This window comes from Acipenser ruthenus, chromosome 34 (assembly GCF_902713425.1).
Source record: "Acipenser ruthenus chromosome 34, fAciRut3.2 maternal haplotype, whole genome shotgun sequence".
NCBI lineage: Eukaryota > Metazoa > Chordata > Actinopteri > Acipenseriformes > Acipenseridae > Acipenser > Acipenser ruthenus.
This window is the reverse complement of record NC_081222.1, coordinates 8,018,515-8,034,843: the sequence shown is the minus strand read 5'-3', so window position 1 is coordinate 8,034,843 and position 16,329 is coordinate 8,018,515. Positions and strand designations below refer to the sequence as shown.

General features: G+C 40.2%; 1 protein-coding gene across 1 annotated transcript in view; it reads right to left on the bottom strand.

The window, feature by feature from the left end:
• The window catches only part of LOC117965583 (deleted in malignant brain tumors 1 protein-like), a 73,922-nt gene that overhangs the window by 37,448 nt on the left and 20,145 nt on the right, over window positions 1–16,329 (bottom strand). The window contains exons 7-11 of the mRNA XM_059006860.1: window positions 14,215–14,529; window positions 12,883–13,227; window positions 10,970–11,284; window positions 9,860–10,174; window positions 7,299–7,613 (exon numbers count right to left, since the gene is read on the bottom strand). Of these exons, the coding sequence (XP_058862843.1) occupies window positions 7,299–7,613; window positions 9,860–10,174; window positions 10,970–11,284; window positions 12,883–13,227; window positions 14,215–14,529 (1,605 nt within the window). The remainder of the gene's footprint in view (window positions 1–7,298; window positions 7,614–9,859; window positions 10,175–10,969; window positions 11,285–12,882; window positions 13,228–14,214; window positions 14,530–16,329) is intronic.

The following is a 16,329-nucleotide window of genomic DNA, read 5'->3' as shown; positions in this document are numbered from 1 at the left end:
TCCGGGCTACGCAATGCCCTGTCGAAACATTTACGGAGCAATGCCTTTACTTACGCATGTAAACGATCATACTGGGGCACTTTTTAATGGTGTGGCAAGTGTGCATTGTACAGGGCACAGTATAACCTATGCATTCAGAACAGTTTGGAGGATGTTCGAGCCGTACACACATTAGTGGCAATAGCAAGAAGACTGGTTGCACATTTTTAAAAAAGCGTGCTGGCAACAAGTGCTTTGAATAGAAAACAAACAGAAATGCTCAACACAGTAAAGGCGCCACTAAAGTTAATACAGGATGTGAAAACAAGGTGGAACACAGTATATTATATGTTTTGAAGTGAAGTTGAAGTGGCCAGTAATTGCAGTTTTGTAAAACCCTGATTTGACAAAAAAGTTTGATGCCGCTACTTTAGATTAACTAATGAGCAGTGGAAGCTAATGGCTGAGGTACCCACTCTACTTCAGCCATTTGAAATAGCTACAGTACTGTTAAGCGCAGAGAAAAACACTACAGCTAGTTCCATGCACCCAGTTGCAACAGGAATAAAATAGACTGAGTGAAGTTCCTGTTGAAGCTTGTGAAGGGGACACAACACCTGCTTTGCTAAGTCCAAATGCACAAAGTTTGCAAGAAAACTACTGTGTAATTTATCACAGCGATTTCATTTACAGTGCCGTGAAAAAGTATTTGCCCCCTGTCTGATTTTCTGCATTTTTGCACATTTTTCACATTGTATTTGGTCAGATTTTTTTGTGGGTTGTAGTAGTATATAGAGGGAGTCTGAGAGAAAAAATGACACCAAAGTTTGGTGCTTCTTTCATTTGTTTGGTGTGCAAGGTAATCAAACATGCAATCTTCAGGTGTGAAAAAGTTATTGCCCCCTTTAATTAACTCAACCCAACTAGAGGGATAATTAGGGTCAGTTGTTTGAGTACTTTGGTTAACAACCAGGCCTGATTTGGGCCAGCCCTGCCCAATATAAATCTGTCTCACTTTGGCCCTTACCATCAGAGTGAAGTTGTCAGCACACAGGCTCTAGACGCATATCATGCCACGAATAAGAGAAATTCCTGAAGACCTCTGGAAAAAAAGTTGTTCTGGAAAGGGTTACAAAGCCATTTCTAAGGCTCTGGGGCTCCACCGAACCACAGTCAGAGCCATATTGTCCAAATGGAGAAAATCTCTCCAAGAGCAAGGCGTAAAATCGTCCAGGAAGTCACAAAGAATACTAGAACAACATCCAGGGATCTGCAGGCCTCTCTCGCCTCGGCTAAGGTCAGTGTTCATGACTCCGCCATCAGAAAGACACTGGGCAAAAATGGGATTCATGGCAGAGTAGCAAGGTGGAAAACATTGCTCACTAAGAAGAACATGCTCGTCTCAAGTTTGCCAAAAAGCAACTGGATGATCCTCAAGAGTTCTGGAACAATCCAGTTCTATGGACAGATGAGTCAAAAGTGGAACTTTTTGGCCGACATGGGCCCCGTTATGTCAGGTGAAAACCAAACACTGCATTCCACAGTAAGAACCTCATACCAACGGTCAAGCATGGTGGTGGTAGTGTCATGGTTTGGGGATGCCTTGCCATCATTGAAGGAACCATGAATTCTGCTCTGTATCAGAGAATTCTACAGGAGAATGTCATGCCATCCGTCTGTGAGCTGATGCTGAAGTGCAGCTGGGTCATGCAGCAAGACAATGATCCGAAACACACAAGCAAGTCTATATCAGAATGGTTGAAGAACAAGAAATTTAAAGTTTTGGAATGGCCTAGTCAAAATCCAGACCTAAAACCCATTGAGATGTTGTGGCAGGACCTGAAACGAGCAGTTCATGCTCGAAAACCCACAAATGTCACTGAGTTGAAGCAGTTCTGCATGGAGGAGTCGGACAAAATTCCTCCACGGCGCTGTGAGAGACTAATCAATAACTACAGGAAGTGTTTGGTTGCAGTTATTGCTGCTAAAGGTGGCGTAACCAGTTATTGAGTCTAAGGGGGTGATTACTTTTTCACACGGGGGCATTGGGTGTTGCATAACTTTCTTTAATAAATGAATGAAATATGTATCAAATTTTTGTGTTATTTGTTCACTCAGGGTCCCTTTTATCTAATATTAGGTTTTGATTGAAGATCTGATAACATTCAGTTTCAAAAATATGCAAAAATGCAGAAAATCAGACAGGGGGCAAATACTTTTTCACGGCACTGTACCCATCAACTGAATGACCCAGGGCGATTAAATTATGCCACTGCTTTTTGCATCATTCCTTGATCCCCGATTTCTCAATTTGGATTTCCTATCAGAACAAGCCAAAGCCACTGTAGTTGAAGCAATGCTTTCCAGACTAGTTAGGCTGACGGACAGCAGTCCCGCTAACAACACAAACTGTGCCACTACAACTACAAGAGACTTGCCAGTTAAAAAGAAAACAAAGACAGAACAAGCATTTGCATTGTTATTTCATGGACGGCAGCAACCAGAGATCACCTCCAAGGAAAGCCTAAATCAGACAAGAAGTGACGACATATACCTCTGAAACGAAGATCCACTGCTGTGGTGGAAAACTAACCAGACGCTCTTTCCAAAACTAGCAACCTTGGCAATGAACATGTTAAGTATCCCAGCAACATCGGTCCCAAGTGAGCGTGTGTTCAGAAAGGCCGGGATAATAGTTAACAAACTCCGTTCTTTGAAACCGGAGAATGTGGATGCCATCATTTTTCTCAAAAAAAAAACAAAAAGTAAGTCGTTCTGGACCATGAACTTTATAAAATAAGTTGGACGTGAATAGTTAAATTAGTCAATGTTGAATTGGTTGTTGTTCCCACTTCATTGGATTTTGTTGCAAAGGATTTTTTTTTTAACCAGTTGCTGTCATATTAACCATTTGTGAGAATGGTTTATTTTACTCTAAAATTAGAATGAGATAAACTGCAGAAACGTTTCATTTTCGTGCTTACATCAGACATCTGAAAACGTGTGATTTGTTTATTCTTTAATATCGTATGTTTTGCGTTATGGAAAAAAATGATGCACTGATGCACCGCCTCTTAAAGAAAACAATGCATCGATGGTAGAAAAACCACCATCGTCCCAGCCCTATTCTATTTGTTTAATGGGTCATCTCTGCACTAGTCTCTCTCTTCGCAGCTGTGTATAGAAAGGTGTAATGTCTGACACAGCTCTTCTTACACTTCTTTCTCCAAGCATGTATCCACCAGCTCAATTCTCAATCATTGTTCTGATAAATTCATTTTAGAGTAAATGTACGTACTGGACTACAAAAACAGCAACAATCATTATTATTATTATTATTATTATTATTATTATTATTATTATTATTATTATTATTATTATTAAGATAATAATAGAAAGCATTCTGTAGATATGTTTACGCATGTCTTCCCCAGCATTAATGGTACATCCTGATTGTGACCCTTTCACTACACAAATGGAAAGCATTTTAAAGTAATTTCATTGTTTGGTTTTCCATTATTTTAGCAGGAGTAACAACAAATGAAAATGTGTCATTGCAAACCACTCTCTCTCACATTTCAGTTTTCTTCTGAGAATTAAAAACAAAGCTGTGGTGATTTCACCAAAAATAAATGTTTTCAATTTTCAAGTTGTAAATAAAAAAACTGAATTGATAAGCATATGCGGACCTGAGACACACAGAGGTTGCTGTTGACAACGGCGTCGATGCCCTAGCCCACGAGTGGCCCAGGATGCTCCTTTACGCATTCCCGCAAGTACCATTGCTCCCAGCCTTCTTGGAGAACGTCCGGTTAGAGAAAGCGACAGTTCTCCTAGTGGCCCCTCGGTGGCCCAGGAGAATCCACTTCTCGACCCTATGCCAGCTCATACCCCGTTTCATCTGGATCTCATATCCCGTTTCATCTGGATCTCCTCAGTCAGGCGAGAGGCACTCTCTGGCATCCGGAACCCGGCAGGTTCCAATTATGGGTCTAGGGCTATCAGGTGCGGTTGTGGGTACTCTGCAGAGCGCTAGGGCAGACTCCACTAAGTCACTGTACACCTATAAGTGGAAGTATTTCCAGAATTGGTGTCTGACTAAAAGTCATGACCCAGTTTCTTGCCCCTTGCCGGTTATCTTGCAGTTTCTGGAAGAGGGAAGAGGGAAGAGACAGGAAGAGGTCTGGCAGACCCAAAGCCACAACAGAATCAGAAGACAAGTTTCTGAGAGTCAACAGCTTGCGTGATAGGCGGCTCACAGGACAACAGCTTCAAGCACAGCTTAACACTGGTCAAAGTAAGCAAGTCTCAGTTTCAACTGTGACGAGAAGACTTCGAGCTGCAGGTTTGACAGGTCGAGTGGCAGTAAGAAAGCCATTGCTAAGATGGCAAAATAAGAAAAAGAGGCTTGCCTGGGCCATGAAGCACCGCCAGTGGACTACTGAAGACTGGAAGAAGGTCTTATGGACCGATGAATCAAAATTTGAAATGTTCGGTTCATCACGCAGGGTTTTTGTACGCCGTCGACTAGGCGAAAGGATGGTTCCTCGGTGTGTGACACCAACTGTCAAACATGGAGGAGGAAGCGTGATGGTCTGGGGCTCTTTTGCTGGATCCAGAGTCGGCGACTTGCACAGAGTGAGTGGCACCCTGAACCAAAACTGCTACCACAGCATTTTGCAGCGCCATGCAATACCCTCTGGTATACGCCTAGTTGGTCAGGGGTTCATCCTTAGCAAGGTAATGACCCAAAACACACCTCCAGGCTATGTCAGAACTACCTTAGAAGAAAAGAACAAGACGGTAGGCTTCAAATCATGGAATGGCCAGCACAGTCTCCAGACTTAAACCCCATCGAGCTGGTTTGGGATGAACTGGACAGAAGGGTGAAAGCAAAGCAACCTACAAGTGCAACACATTTGTGGGAACTTCTGTAACAGTGTTGGGAAGAACTTTCCGAACAATATTTGATTTCCATTGTAGAAAGAATGCCACAAGTGTGTTCGGCTGTTATATCTGCAAAAGGTGGCTACTTTGATGAGTCAAAAATTTTGATTAAATTTTGTTAAACAAAACGATTCCATGATTTCTTTTTTTTATCTCCAATTGTTTATTTGTTCTATGCTTTAATTTCAGAGTACATTGAGACATTAAACTGCGTAAATTTCAATAAAAACTGGAAAAATTGAGGTGTTCTAAAACTTTTGACTGGTAGCGTATATATATACAGTATATATGAAAAAAGAGAGATATGTTTTTATGGTTTCTGTAGTACTTTATAATGTTACCCAGTGTTCTGAAAAAAAGGACACCAATTCCAAGATACACCCCGTATTGATTTTAGTACAATAACTACTACTCATCCCGTTTAAACAATCTATTGATGTCAGAGCATAACTCCAAACCATGTGCAGTTTAGCTGCACTCTGACACCATGCACGATTGCCTTTAAAGCTTAGTCTTTACGTCCACAGCGCCCCCTGCTGGTTTGTTTAATTAATGTTCTGCTTTCTTCTGCCACCTGGTGCCAGGACTAATGAAGTGCAGCTGATTCAAAGCTGGTCAAAAGAAATAGGATTGCAAAGCTGTAACATTGCACTGCGACAGTCTCGCGACAGGTAAATAGCTGGCCGTGGCTACCACTCTACAATTGTCAATCAGTGTGTTTACATGAGCATAAGAATTCCGATATTTTTCGGAAAACTAAGTTTTCAGAAAACTAATTCCGATATCAAAAGTCATGTAAACACAGTTTTCGGAAAATGTATCGGAATATTCCTTAGGTCAGTTTTCGGAAAACAGGACCTAGAAATTTCCGATTCAATTCCGAAAACGAACCAAATGTATATCATGTAAACGCACTTTTCAGAAAACTTATTCTGATAGTGTACTGCACATGTGCAAACTTTGACCTTCATTCCTGCACGTGGTTTTAGAAAACAGAGAAAATAATATTAATATATAGTCAGTCTGCATGGATCCCTTTGCTCCATTGAATCGTATTTTGTCATATACTTGTACTTGCCAGAACTGAAGTCATTGTATTATATCTTGCTCTTAATTGTATTAATACTTGTACTGTGATTCTTCAAATGTATTAATTTTTACGATGGTAAGTCGCCCTGGATAAGGTTGTCTGCTAAGAAATAAGAAGAAGAAGAAGAAGTTAGGGATAAAGTAATATTTGTCCGCATGTGGCAGCAGTGTGGAGTAGTGGTTAGGGCTCTGGACTCTTGACCGGAGGGTTGTGGGTTCAATCCCCAGTGGGGGACACTGCTGTTGTACCCTTGAGCAAGGTACTTACCTAGATTGCTCCAGTAAAAACCCAACTGTATAAATGGGTAATTGTATGTAAAATAATGTGATATCTGTATAATGTGAAATAATGTATAATGTGATATCTTGTAACAATTGTAAGTCGCCCTGGATAAGGGCGTCTGCTAAGAAATAAATAATAATGTATTTTTTTAATAGCCCATACAGAAGCAGCACATGTTTTCCAGCTTTAAAATTACGTGATAATTTAAAATGTCTGCAAAAGAAACTGGTAATATAGAACAGGATGAGCTGTTGGAAAGGCAGATTGCACACTGTGGGGAATCTGAAAAGAGGTATAGGATAGTAATCTTTGAATTTAAGACCCGACACTTCGATAAAACACTCGTTATTGGATTGGTCTCCGTTCTATCACAGAGAAAATGTCCGGTCTGTTCAAATCGTACTTAGGGTACTACAGTACTTTGTATGCGAAAATACATCACTTTTCTGTGTTTACATGATTAACAATAGAAAGTCTAATTAGAATTCAACTGTATACATGGATTGAAGTTTTCCGAAAACTTCAATCCATGTATACAGTTGAATTCTAATTAGACTTTCTATCGTTAATCATGTAAACACACAAAAGTGATGTTTTAAGAAAATCAGTTTTCTGATTCAGTTTTCCGAAAACATTAGTTTTTGGAAAACGCTTTGTCATGTAAACGTACTGATTGATTATTTTATTTTCATTCGTCTAACTTGTCCTTATGGTAATCAACTAGACATGATTATAAATTATATATATAACTATGCAACAAAAGTAAGTAAAATAACTTTTTTTGGGACTAACAGTTTACATTAAGACTTACCTACAGATTGAGATAGGGATTATCCCAGCACAATAATTTAAAAAGCTTACATTATTAGCGTAATTAACATATTTCTCCTGTCTGTTTTATTCAATCATTGTAAGTATATTTATTTTAAAAGTAAATGGTATTTGTTTTATCATACAGTACCTGTAATACTTGAATGGGGATGGAATTTGTGTCTCCTACCTGAACAGATCACTCCAGCATCCTCACTGTGACTGCAGTTGCTCACACCCCATCCCCTTGATGTGCAGTTCCACAGGGCAGCCTCAGAGCCATTGCAGGAAACATCATCCAGCCAGATGGGTCCAGAACCTTGTCCAAAGTGAGAACTGCCTGGTGCTGACTGAGCCTCACGACAATCCAGTTCTTTACACACAACTTGAGCATCTTCTAGACCCCAGTGATGATCACACACTGTCCCCCACTGTCCAGCATGATAAATCTCCACTCTCCCTTCACAGCGATTACCTCCACCCTGCAGCCTCACTGAGTCAGCAGCTTCAAAAGAGGAGAGGCAGTCGGTTAAGTTAGAAGGGCAGAATATGTAAGCAATAACACACAAGGTGTGTGTTGAATTGATTGTTCAATAACAAACAGGAGCTATAACACGGATTTCCACTTGAAAAACTGACATCAGAAAAAAAAAAACAGCAGCGGGGAATAAGCAACTCGCAAATGTGCTTTTGAATTTTAAACAGACAGACAACCTGCTTTCTTTCTTCAAGGGTTTAATAAGGGTTCAAATAAATTATATTTAGGTTCTGGTTAATTTTTTTATTTTTTTTTAAACCTGTCTAAAAGCAGCCGGTAAATGTTTTGTTTCCATCTGATGGGTCCATTTATCCTTCCAAGGCAATTAATCTAAACTGGATCAATTGGTCTAACCTGTTAACCATGTGTGACCAGTCATACTGTATGTATCTCGCGAGCTACAGGCGTGCGCTTGCCGCAGCCAGGGTGAAATACTTCTCTGAAATCATAACTATGGGACAAGGTAAACCCAATGTTCTCTTTAAGACCATTGACCAAATCCTACATCCAGCCACCTCCCGTTCATCCTCCTCTCTTACCTGTCATGATTTCTCCTCTTTCTTTCGGAACAAAATCGACAACATCTATTCTACGCTCGCCCACCACAAACCCAGTCTACTACTTGACCACCTTGATGCTCCTCCGGTTGCCCCTCCTGTCCTCTCCTCCTTCTCTCCTCTCTGCATTGCTGACGTTTCCGGCTTACTGTTGAAATCAACTACTGCCACATGGCCCCTGGACCCCTGGCCGACTAACCTTGTCCGTCTCTGTGCTTCCGATCTTGCTCCCTCCATTATGCACACTCTCAACCTGTCCCTGGACTCAGTTCCTGCTGCCCTTAAAGATGCCCGAGTCATGCCGGTACTCAAAAAACCCTCCCTTGACCCGGCTGACATTTAATTTCCGTCCCATCTCCAATCTCCAATCTCCCTTTTCTCTCAAGACATCGAGGCCTGGATGTCTACCAATTTTCTTCATCTGAACACTAGCAAATCTGAACTCCTTCTAGTAGGATCTAAAATGCAACTTAATAATCTAAATATAGCTGCCCTGAACCTCGGAAACTGTTTGCTGCTGCCTTCCCCCACAGTACGAAGCCTTGGTGTACTTCTTGACAGCAACCTCTCCTTTGATGCCCACATCTCCTCCGTGGTCAAATCTTCCTTCTACCATCTTGAAACCTCTCCAAAGTCCGTCCCTACCTCTCACTCCCAGATGCAGAGATACTTTGTCATGCATTTGTCTCCTCTTGACTACTGCAACTCTCTATATGGTGGTTTCCCAGCATGCACCATAAACCGACTGCAGCTCGTCCAGAATGCCGCAGTTATTATGAAGCAAAATACAATAACTGACCCATTTCACCCAAAACACCACATAAAGTAAGGATTCTTTTTGACAAGCTCTTCCCTTGAAGATCTGAAAGCTGTTTTTTTTTTTGTTTTTTTTTTAAAGACACTATTTTTTTTATGACTGCTGCGTGTATTTAATACTGTTGAGAGCTTTGTGGATGACAAATGCGCTGTATTTATTTTGAAAGGGATTACAGTACCTGCTCACGACGAGACGTAAATATAATCTTAATTTTAGACCTGCAATATAACATGTAAACATGCATTCTCTAGTCTAGCGCCAACACTCCAATTTTATAAAAAGATTCATTCATCTGAAGGACGTTTGGCACGAGCAATAGTCCATGCTTGCCATGCAAAACTTGCTTGAGACGTTAAATCAGCTTCTTTACTGAATGCTAAAAGCAGCATCTGCCTTAAGGCTAATTCAGAAGGATATTCAGGTGAAAATGTGTTGTGATTTGTTTCATAATGACGTTTCAGGTTGCTCGTGTGTGTAAGCGTTTTTTTCCAGATGAGACACAGGTTTACCACTGTTTTCAGTCTGGTTCATAGCCTCATACTTTTGTTTATTACTCGTGGAGGGTTTGCTCAATGCCATTGTCTCCACGAATGAACGAGCACTTAATTTAAATGATGCAATTTACTTTCAACTGCACATCCGACTTTCACTTGGTGATCGAAATACGAATGCGCCAGAGAGCAGTTGAAAGTCAACAAGTCATGAAATATCCTTGCAGTTAACATGCAGGCTCAAAGAAACAGGAGAGAGAGAACGGGACAGAAAAAAATAATTATTATTTGTTTATTTTAGTTATATAAATACACTATTTGGATTGTGTTGGATTTCGTGGTTCCTACCTGAACAGATCACGCTAACATCCCAATAGTGTTCATAGAAGTTTACAACCCACCCCATTGAGGGACAGTCCCACAGGGCCAACTCAGAGCCACTGCAGTGAACATCCACCAGCCAGGTGGGTCCAGAACCTTCTCCAAAGTAGGCATACAGTGGTGCTGACTGAGCAGGTCCGCAGCCCAGCTGGGCACATACAACGTCAGCGTCTACAAGATTCCAGTTCCAATCTAAAACTGTCCCCCACCATCCCTGATGATAAACCTCCACTCTCCCTTCACAGCGATGGCCTCCACCAGCCAGCCTCAGTGCGTCATCGTCTTCAAAAGAGAAATGGGAGTTAGATAAAAAGAACATTTAATTATTGTCCATTACTCAAAATTATTATTTTTGCTATTATGTGGTTATCAGAAGGCCATGACTGTTTTTTTCTCCAAGCCACGAAAAATAAGCTGCACAGACGACATCTGCACTTTGTGCAAAAAATAACAGCAAACTTACCTAAACCCCACCGGGCATATGTGATTTTCTAGGGGAAACACTGACTCGACTTCTAAATCAAGTTTTCGTGCGGTATCGCGGCGGTTCGCTAACGCTGTCATTTTTGCCCCAGCGGAAGCGGCTGTGCACATAAATAGGGCCCCAGGTATACTATACTATTATTGATATACATCTATCTGAGTTGTTTTATTAATGTATATCTGTAATAAAACAAAATAAAACTAAATTTGTGAAAAAACAAAACAAAAGATAATAAAAAATAATACATTTCACGGGCTCTAATAATGAGGACTGGTGTAACTATAAAATAGTTTTATTTAGAGCTCTTTCAGATCAGATGAACAAGAGAACACTGCAACTCCGGAACTGGGAGATGCATTTCTTTTACCTTTTCTGTAATGCTTACTGTTAATCTAAGCTTACTAATGTATTAGTATTGAATTTAACTGCCTGTTTGCTGAGCATATTACTCTGGGTCAATTCACAATATAATACTCACTTAGGCGAGTCATGTAACAGGGCTCACTAAACACAAACAACACTGAAAAAACAAACTAAACATTAAACACATGTTATAAATAAGTAATAATGGAAATGGAATATGTGTCTCCTACTTGAACAGATCACTCCAGCTTCCTCACGGTGATCACAGTTGTGCTGACCCCATCCCCTTGATGTGCAGTTCCACAGGGCAGCCTCAGAGCCACTGCAGGAAACCTCATCCAGCCAGATGGGTCCAGAAGCTTGTCCAAAGTGAGAGCTGTGTGGTGCAGACTGAGCAGGCCTACAGTCCAGCTGACTACACACAACCTGAGCATCGTCTAGATCCCAGTAGTTATCACACACTGTCCCCCACCGTCCCTGATGATAAACCTCCACTCTCCCTTCACAGCGATGGCCTCCACCAGCCAGCCTCAGTGAATCATCAACTTCATAAAAGGGAAGTAGAGAATCAAGTTATAAGGGCACATTTTATTAATACTGAAGTCAAACCATATGTTTTCAAACATATGCTAATGAACAGATCAAACAATTAAGTTATAAAATGGCTTGGATAAATTAAGTGCTGTGATTGGCTGAACAAGATCACATGACCGTGCGGTAATAATTGTCTTACCGCACGGCAATGACATCATAGACCAACTTACTTACCTGATCTATTAATATTACTACGCCTTAATAGTAACAATTATCTAAACAGTGTTTCTGTAGGTAAAAATGTCAACATACAACTGAAACAGCATTTAAATCACTCAACAATCGGACGGGAAGGACTGCGCAAACTGACACGGAAGTCGTTTAGTCCACATATCATCTAATGCTGGTTTACAACCTTGGGAAATCATGCCGGTTACCGACATCTGTGTGAAAACAGCCTCAGAAATTATTGGTCAGCTACTCTTGAAGACCGCAAAGCCTGAGTAGGATCATTTCCTACAAAAAAAAAAAAAAAAAACCACACTCGGAAGCCCCTCTCTCAAGTGCCAGTGCAGTGTTTGGCTGTTCCATGAATCCTCCCTCAGATGTGGGAAATCAGTCTGCTTTCAATTCACAAATGTCATTTCATCTCAAAAATGTTACTATAAATGGCAATGTTCAATGTAATGTTTATGGCAAATAAAGTAAAGTTAAAAATAAAGTACAAACTATATATTACAATCAAACAGTCTTCAGGGACTATATTTTCTCAGTGGAAGGATACATAATATATTATATTTTTCCTTAAAAAAGCTAGTTTGTGTAATTATTTTCAAAAAAAATGTAGCCATTTTCTAAGCGAAATAATTCTTATCACACTTCCTGGGTGGTTGAAGGGACTCGGCCTGTGGCCTCGTGCCTCACAACGCACCCAGGGCTTCCGGTAAGAATTGTCTTACTGCATACCCTGTCGTGGGTTATTTCTTACACAAACAAGCATGTGTTTTTGAAAGCCATTATGTTTACATATCACAGCCCCTTAGTTGCTTTTCTGCTGGGGATGCGTCTGTCAACACTGATAAGCTTGAACTGTGGAGACGTCTCCGTGCAGCACGGTACACCTGGTGAAGACTGTAAGAAGCAAGTTGCAAACTGTTGCATTCTAGTGGGGGAAGAGGAATGCACTGCCATATAAGCAATACAGCACAAGGTGGTGTGTGTTGAATTGATTGTTCAATAAAAAACAGCAGCTATAGTACTGGGATTTCCACTTGAAAAACTAATATTAGAAAGAAACACAGCAGCAGGGAATAATATGCTTTTGAATTTTAAACAGACAGACAACCTCTTTTCTTTCTTCAAGAGTTTAATAAGGGTTCAAATGAATAATATTTAGGTTATGGTTAATTTAAAAATGTCTCAAAGCAACTGGTAAATTTTTAGTTGCCATTTGATGGGCCTATTTATCCTTCCAAGGCAATTAATCTAAGCTGGGTCAATTGGTTTAAACTGTTAACCATCTCTGACCAGCCACGCTTTAGGTTAGAAATATGTATCACAATTTATATTATTATTCTTTGTTTATTTTTTATTAAGATATATACAATACTTGTATTGGGTTGGATTTCGTGGTTCCTACCTGAACAGATCACGCTAACATCCCAATAGTGTTCATAGAAGTTTACATCCCACTCCATTGAGGGACAGTCCCACAGGGCCAACTCAGAGCCGTTGCAGTGAACATCCACCAGCCAGGTGGGTCCAGAACCTTCTCCAAAGTAGGCATACAGTGGTGCTGACTGAGCAGGTCCGCAGCCCAGCTGGGCACATACAACGTCAGCGTCTACAAGATTCCAGTTCCAATCTAAAACTGTCCCCCACCGTCCCTGATGATAAACCTCCACTCTCCCTTCACAGCGATGGCCTCCACCAGCCAGCCTCAGTGCGTCATCGTCTTCAAAAGAGAAATGGGAGTTAGATAAAAGAACATTTAATTATTGTCCATTACTCAAAATTATTATTTTTACTATTATGTAATTCTGAATTTTCATATATATATATATATATATATATATGTATATATATATATATATATCACAATAACATAGTATATGTATTTATTATGTAGTTATAGGTGCACTCAAATCGGAACATTATTCTGTTTGCAACACATTAAAATTGTATGCACATACAGAATATATCACAGCGATGGCCTCCACCAGCCAGCCTCAGTGTGTCATCGTCTTCAAAATAAAAATGGGACTTAGGTAGAAGAAGCTCATTTTATTATGTCTAAAACATATGCTAATGAACACTTAAGGGTGATTCATGAGTTTTCTAATCAATGCCTAGTAAAAATCAAAAGTTGGACTCACCCTTCCCTAAAGAAGAGTACATATACATACAGTGTACATTTATGATTGCTAGTTTTGTACTTGTCTCTTTATTATAAATTATTATATGTCCATGAAGATTAGCCATTCAAATGCACTTGTTTAAGTATTTGTAAATAATTGCTGTTAACAGTTAACTCAAACCACAGCAGCTCAATTGTCAGCAAGTAAGCCCGCACAGGTGAGACCAATATGATTATCAATGAAGTAATGTGCCCCAGTCTCTGCTCTTAGGCATGTTGTATTGATCTTCAAGACAGAGGAATGCAGCTATGAATCTTATTGAGCCCAAAGTGTTTAAAAATAAATGACGTAATAAAAAAATAGCACCAAGTCAGAACTTAAAGCCAAATTTCATGGATGATGCCAATATTATAACCATTTGTAGCCCAAGCAATTCTACCTTTTATGATGTGTTAAATGGATGCTCACTTAACACAAACAATGCCATTGAAAAAACATCAACCAAATATTACAAATGGTGAAAACTATTTGTTTTGTTTTCTAACCCTATATAAAGCAGGATGGATCTGGAATGAGTCTCTTACCTGAACAGATCACTCCAGCATCCTCACGGTGGTTGCAGTTGTGCACTTCCCATCCCCTTGTGGAGCAGTTCCACAGGGCGGACTCAGAACCATCACAGAAAACATCATCCAACCAGATGGGTCCAGAACCTTGTCCAAAGTGAGAACCAGGTGTTGCTGACTGAGCATATTGACAATCCATCTGTTTACACACAACATCAGCATCTTGTATATCCCAGTTATCATCACAAACTGTCCCCCACCGTCCCTGATGAAAAACCTCCACTCTCCCTTCACAGGGATGGCCTCCACCCGCCAGCCTCAGTGCGTCATCGCCTTCAAAAGAGTAAAGAAGCAAATTATAAAAGGCACATTATCTAATATTAATATATGTCATAGTAATGAAAACGGACTCCCTCATCTGAAGAAATGTGACCTCCTAAATGTATGTTAGGAAGAGATGCATCAAACAGGTCACTTCCCTACCAGCCATTGCACTGCACTGCACTCTACAGCGCCAAATGACTACAGATGCTCTCCACTTAAAATAGAGCCTGTTGGAATGTTGGAATTTTCAATTTTGTCTAGAGATAAGAAGGGAGTACCATATTTGCCCCATGGTTTGGAGGTAAAATCGGCCCCTACTTGTTGCTCAAAGGGTTACACAGATAAGTCTCTGTGACAGAGTGAAAAGGTGTCATCCAGTCTAACAAGCTAGAGGGCACTCCTCGATGATGGAGAACATGCTTTCCACTATAAGAGGGATAGCTATGGCCATCTTGGGGAAAGGCAGACCTCCGTCAGTAATTGTGCTCACACTGAAGACGGAAAGGGGTGCAAATGCACCCACACACACATAAACATGGTTAACTTATAACGTAAAGCAAAAGAACAACACAAAGTGGGTTTATATATTGCTCTATATTGAATAAGAGATAAGCATTTTCTAAATATTTTATTTTCTGGAAACACAAAAAAAAAGACTCCCATAAGTCAATGTTGTGTGTGTGTGCTTGCCACTCGCCAACTGGAGAACAAATGCCAGCAACTTTCATAAACACACAAGCCTGCCTCCAATTTAGCTGTCCAATCAGGGTAGCCGCAGTATAAACCAATTTATTTAAAATCAGCCACTTTTAAAGCTGGCCTCCCTGGAGACAGCTTCAGGACATCATGGTTTAATATGGAATTCACTGAAAGGGTCAGGAATTAGTAAAATCCCATTTAAAAATACATTTAGCTAGGGTGTATCAATGGGACCGCCTTCCTAGTGGGAGCAGCACACTGCCATTTTATGACAATCTTTTATTTTATAGTTATGTTTTTACAGTTTTCTTAATTTTTTTGTATTTCATATTTTACACTGCCATGTATTGTTGCCTGGCTGTCACCATTGTTGGTACCTGCCACTGTTTTCCTGTGTGATGCTGAGAAAACAGCTAAATCCTGCACCAGCAGACAACCCACACCTACCCCTATCAGTAACATTTTTCTATTTGCTTTTACTTATTGTATTTATTTGTTGCACTGTTTGTACACAATAGGCATACAACCTATTTCACATGTGCGTACTTGGGGATCTCTATGGTACAATGTCGAGGCAGATTGTATCTCGGTTAAGGTTGCTGTACTGTAGACAACTGTAGACAGTCGTTTTCTAGTTTTGTCAGTCTGTGACACAAACTTAACATTATTTTAACAAAGCTGTTTTGCAATTAATATAAAAAGTGGTAGTCGACTAATAGAACGCTTCAATTTCAAAGTGGCAGCAGCAACGTAGTAATGTTCGTGTGTGTTTAAAGTGTATACTAGTACCAAACTAACCATGTCAATATTTTAATTGTATTCAGCTGTGAAAATGGCTTGTTGAGGGATAAGTGAAATGACAGGCAGGCTTAATCGATTATGTTTATTAACCATGCCTAGTAGCCTGCCCTCAACTCCACCCACAGTGAAGCTAAAATATATCGCACAACCCCATGGATTTCAGGAATGCATATACACTCCATCACAGTTGTGACTAGTCAGTTACTGTTACCATGACTATTCGTTCAAGCCCTAAAATGTAGCAAAATTAAAACCATCTTATCAGCATACTAGAAGAAAGTAATCCATAACTTCAAAATGATCAATTAG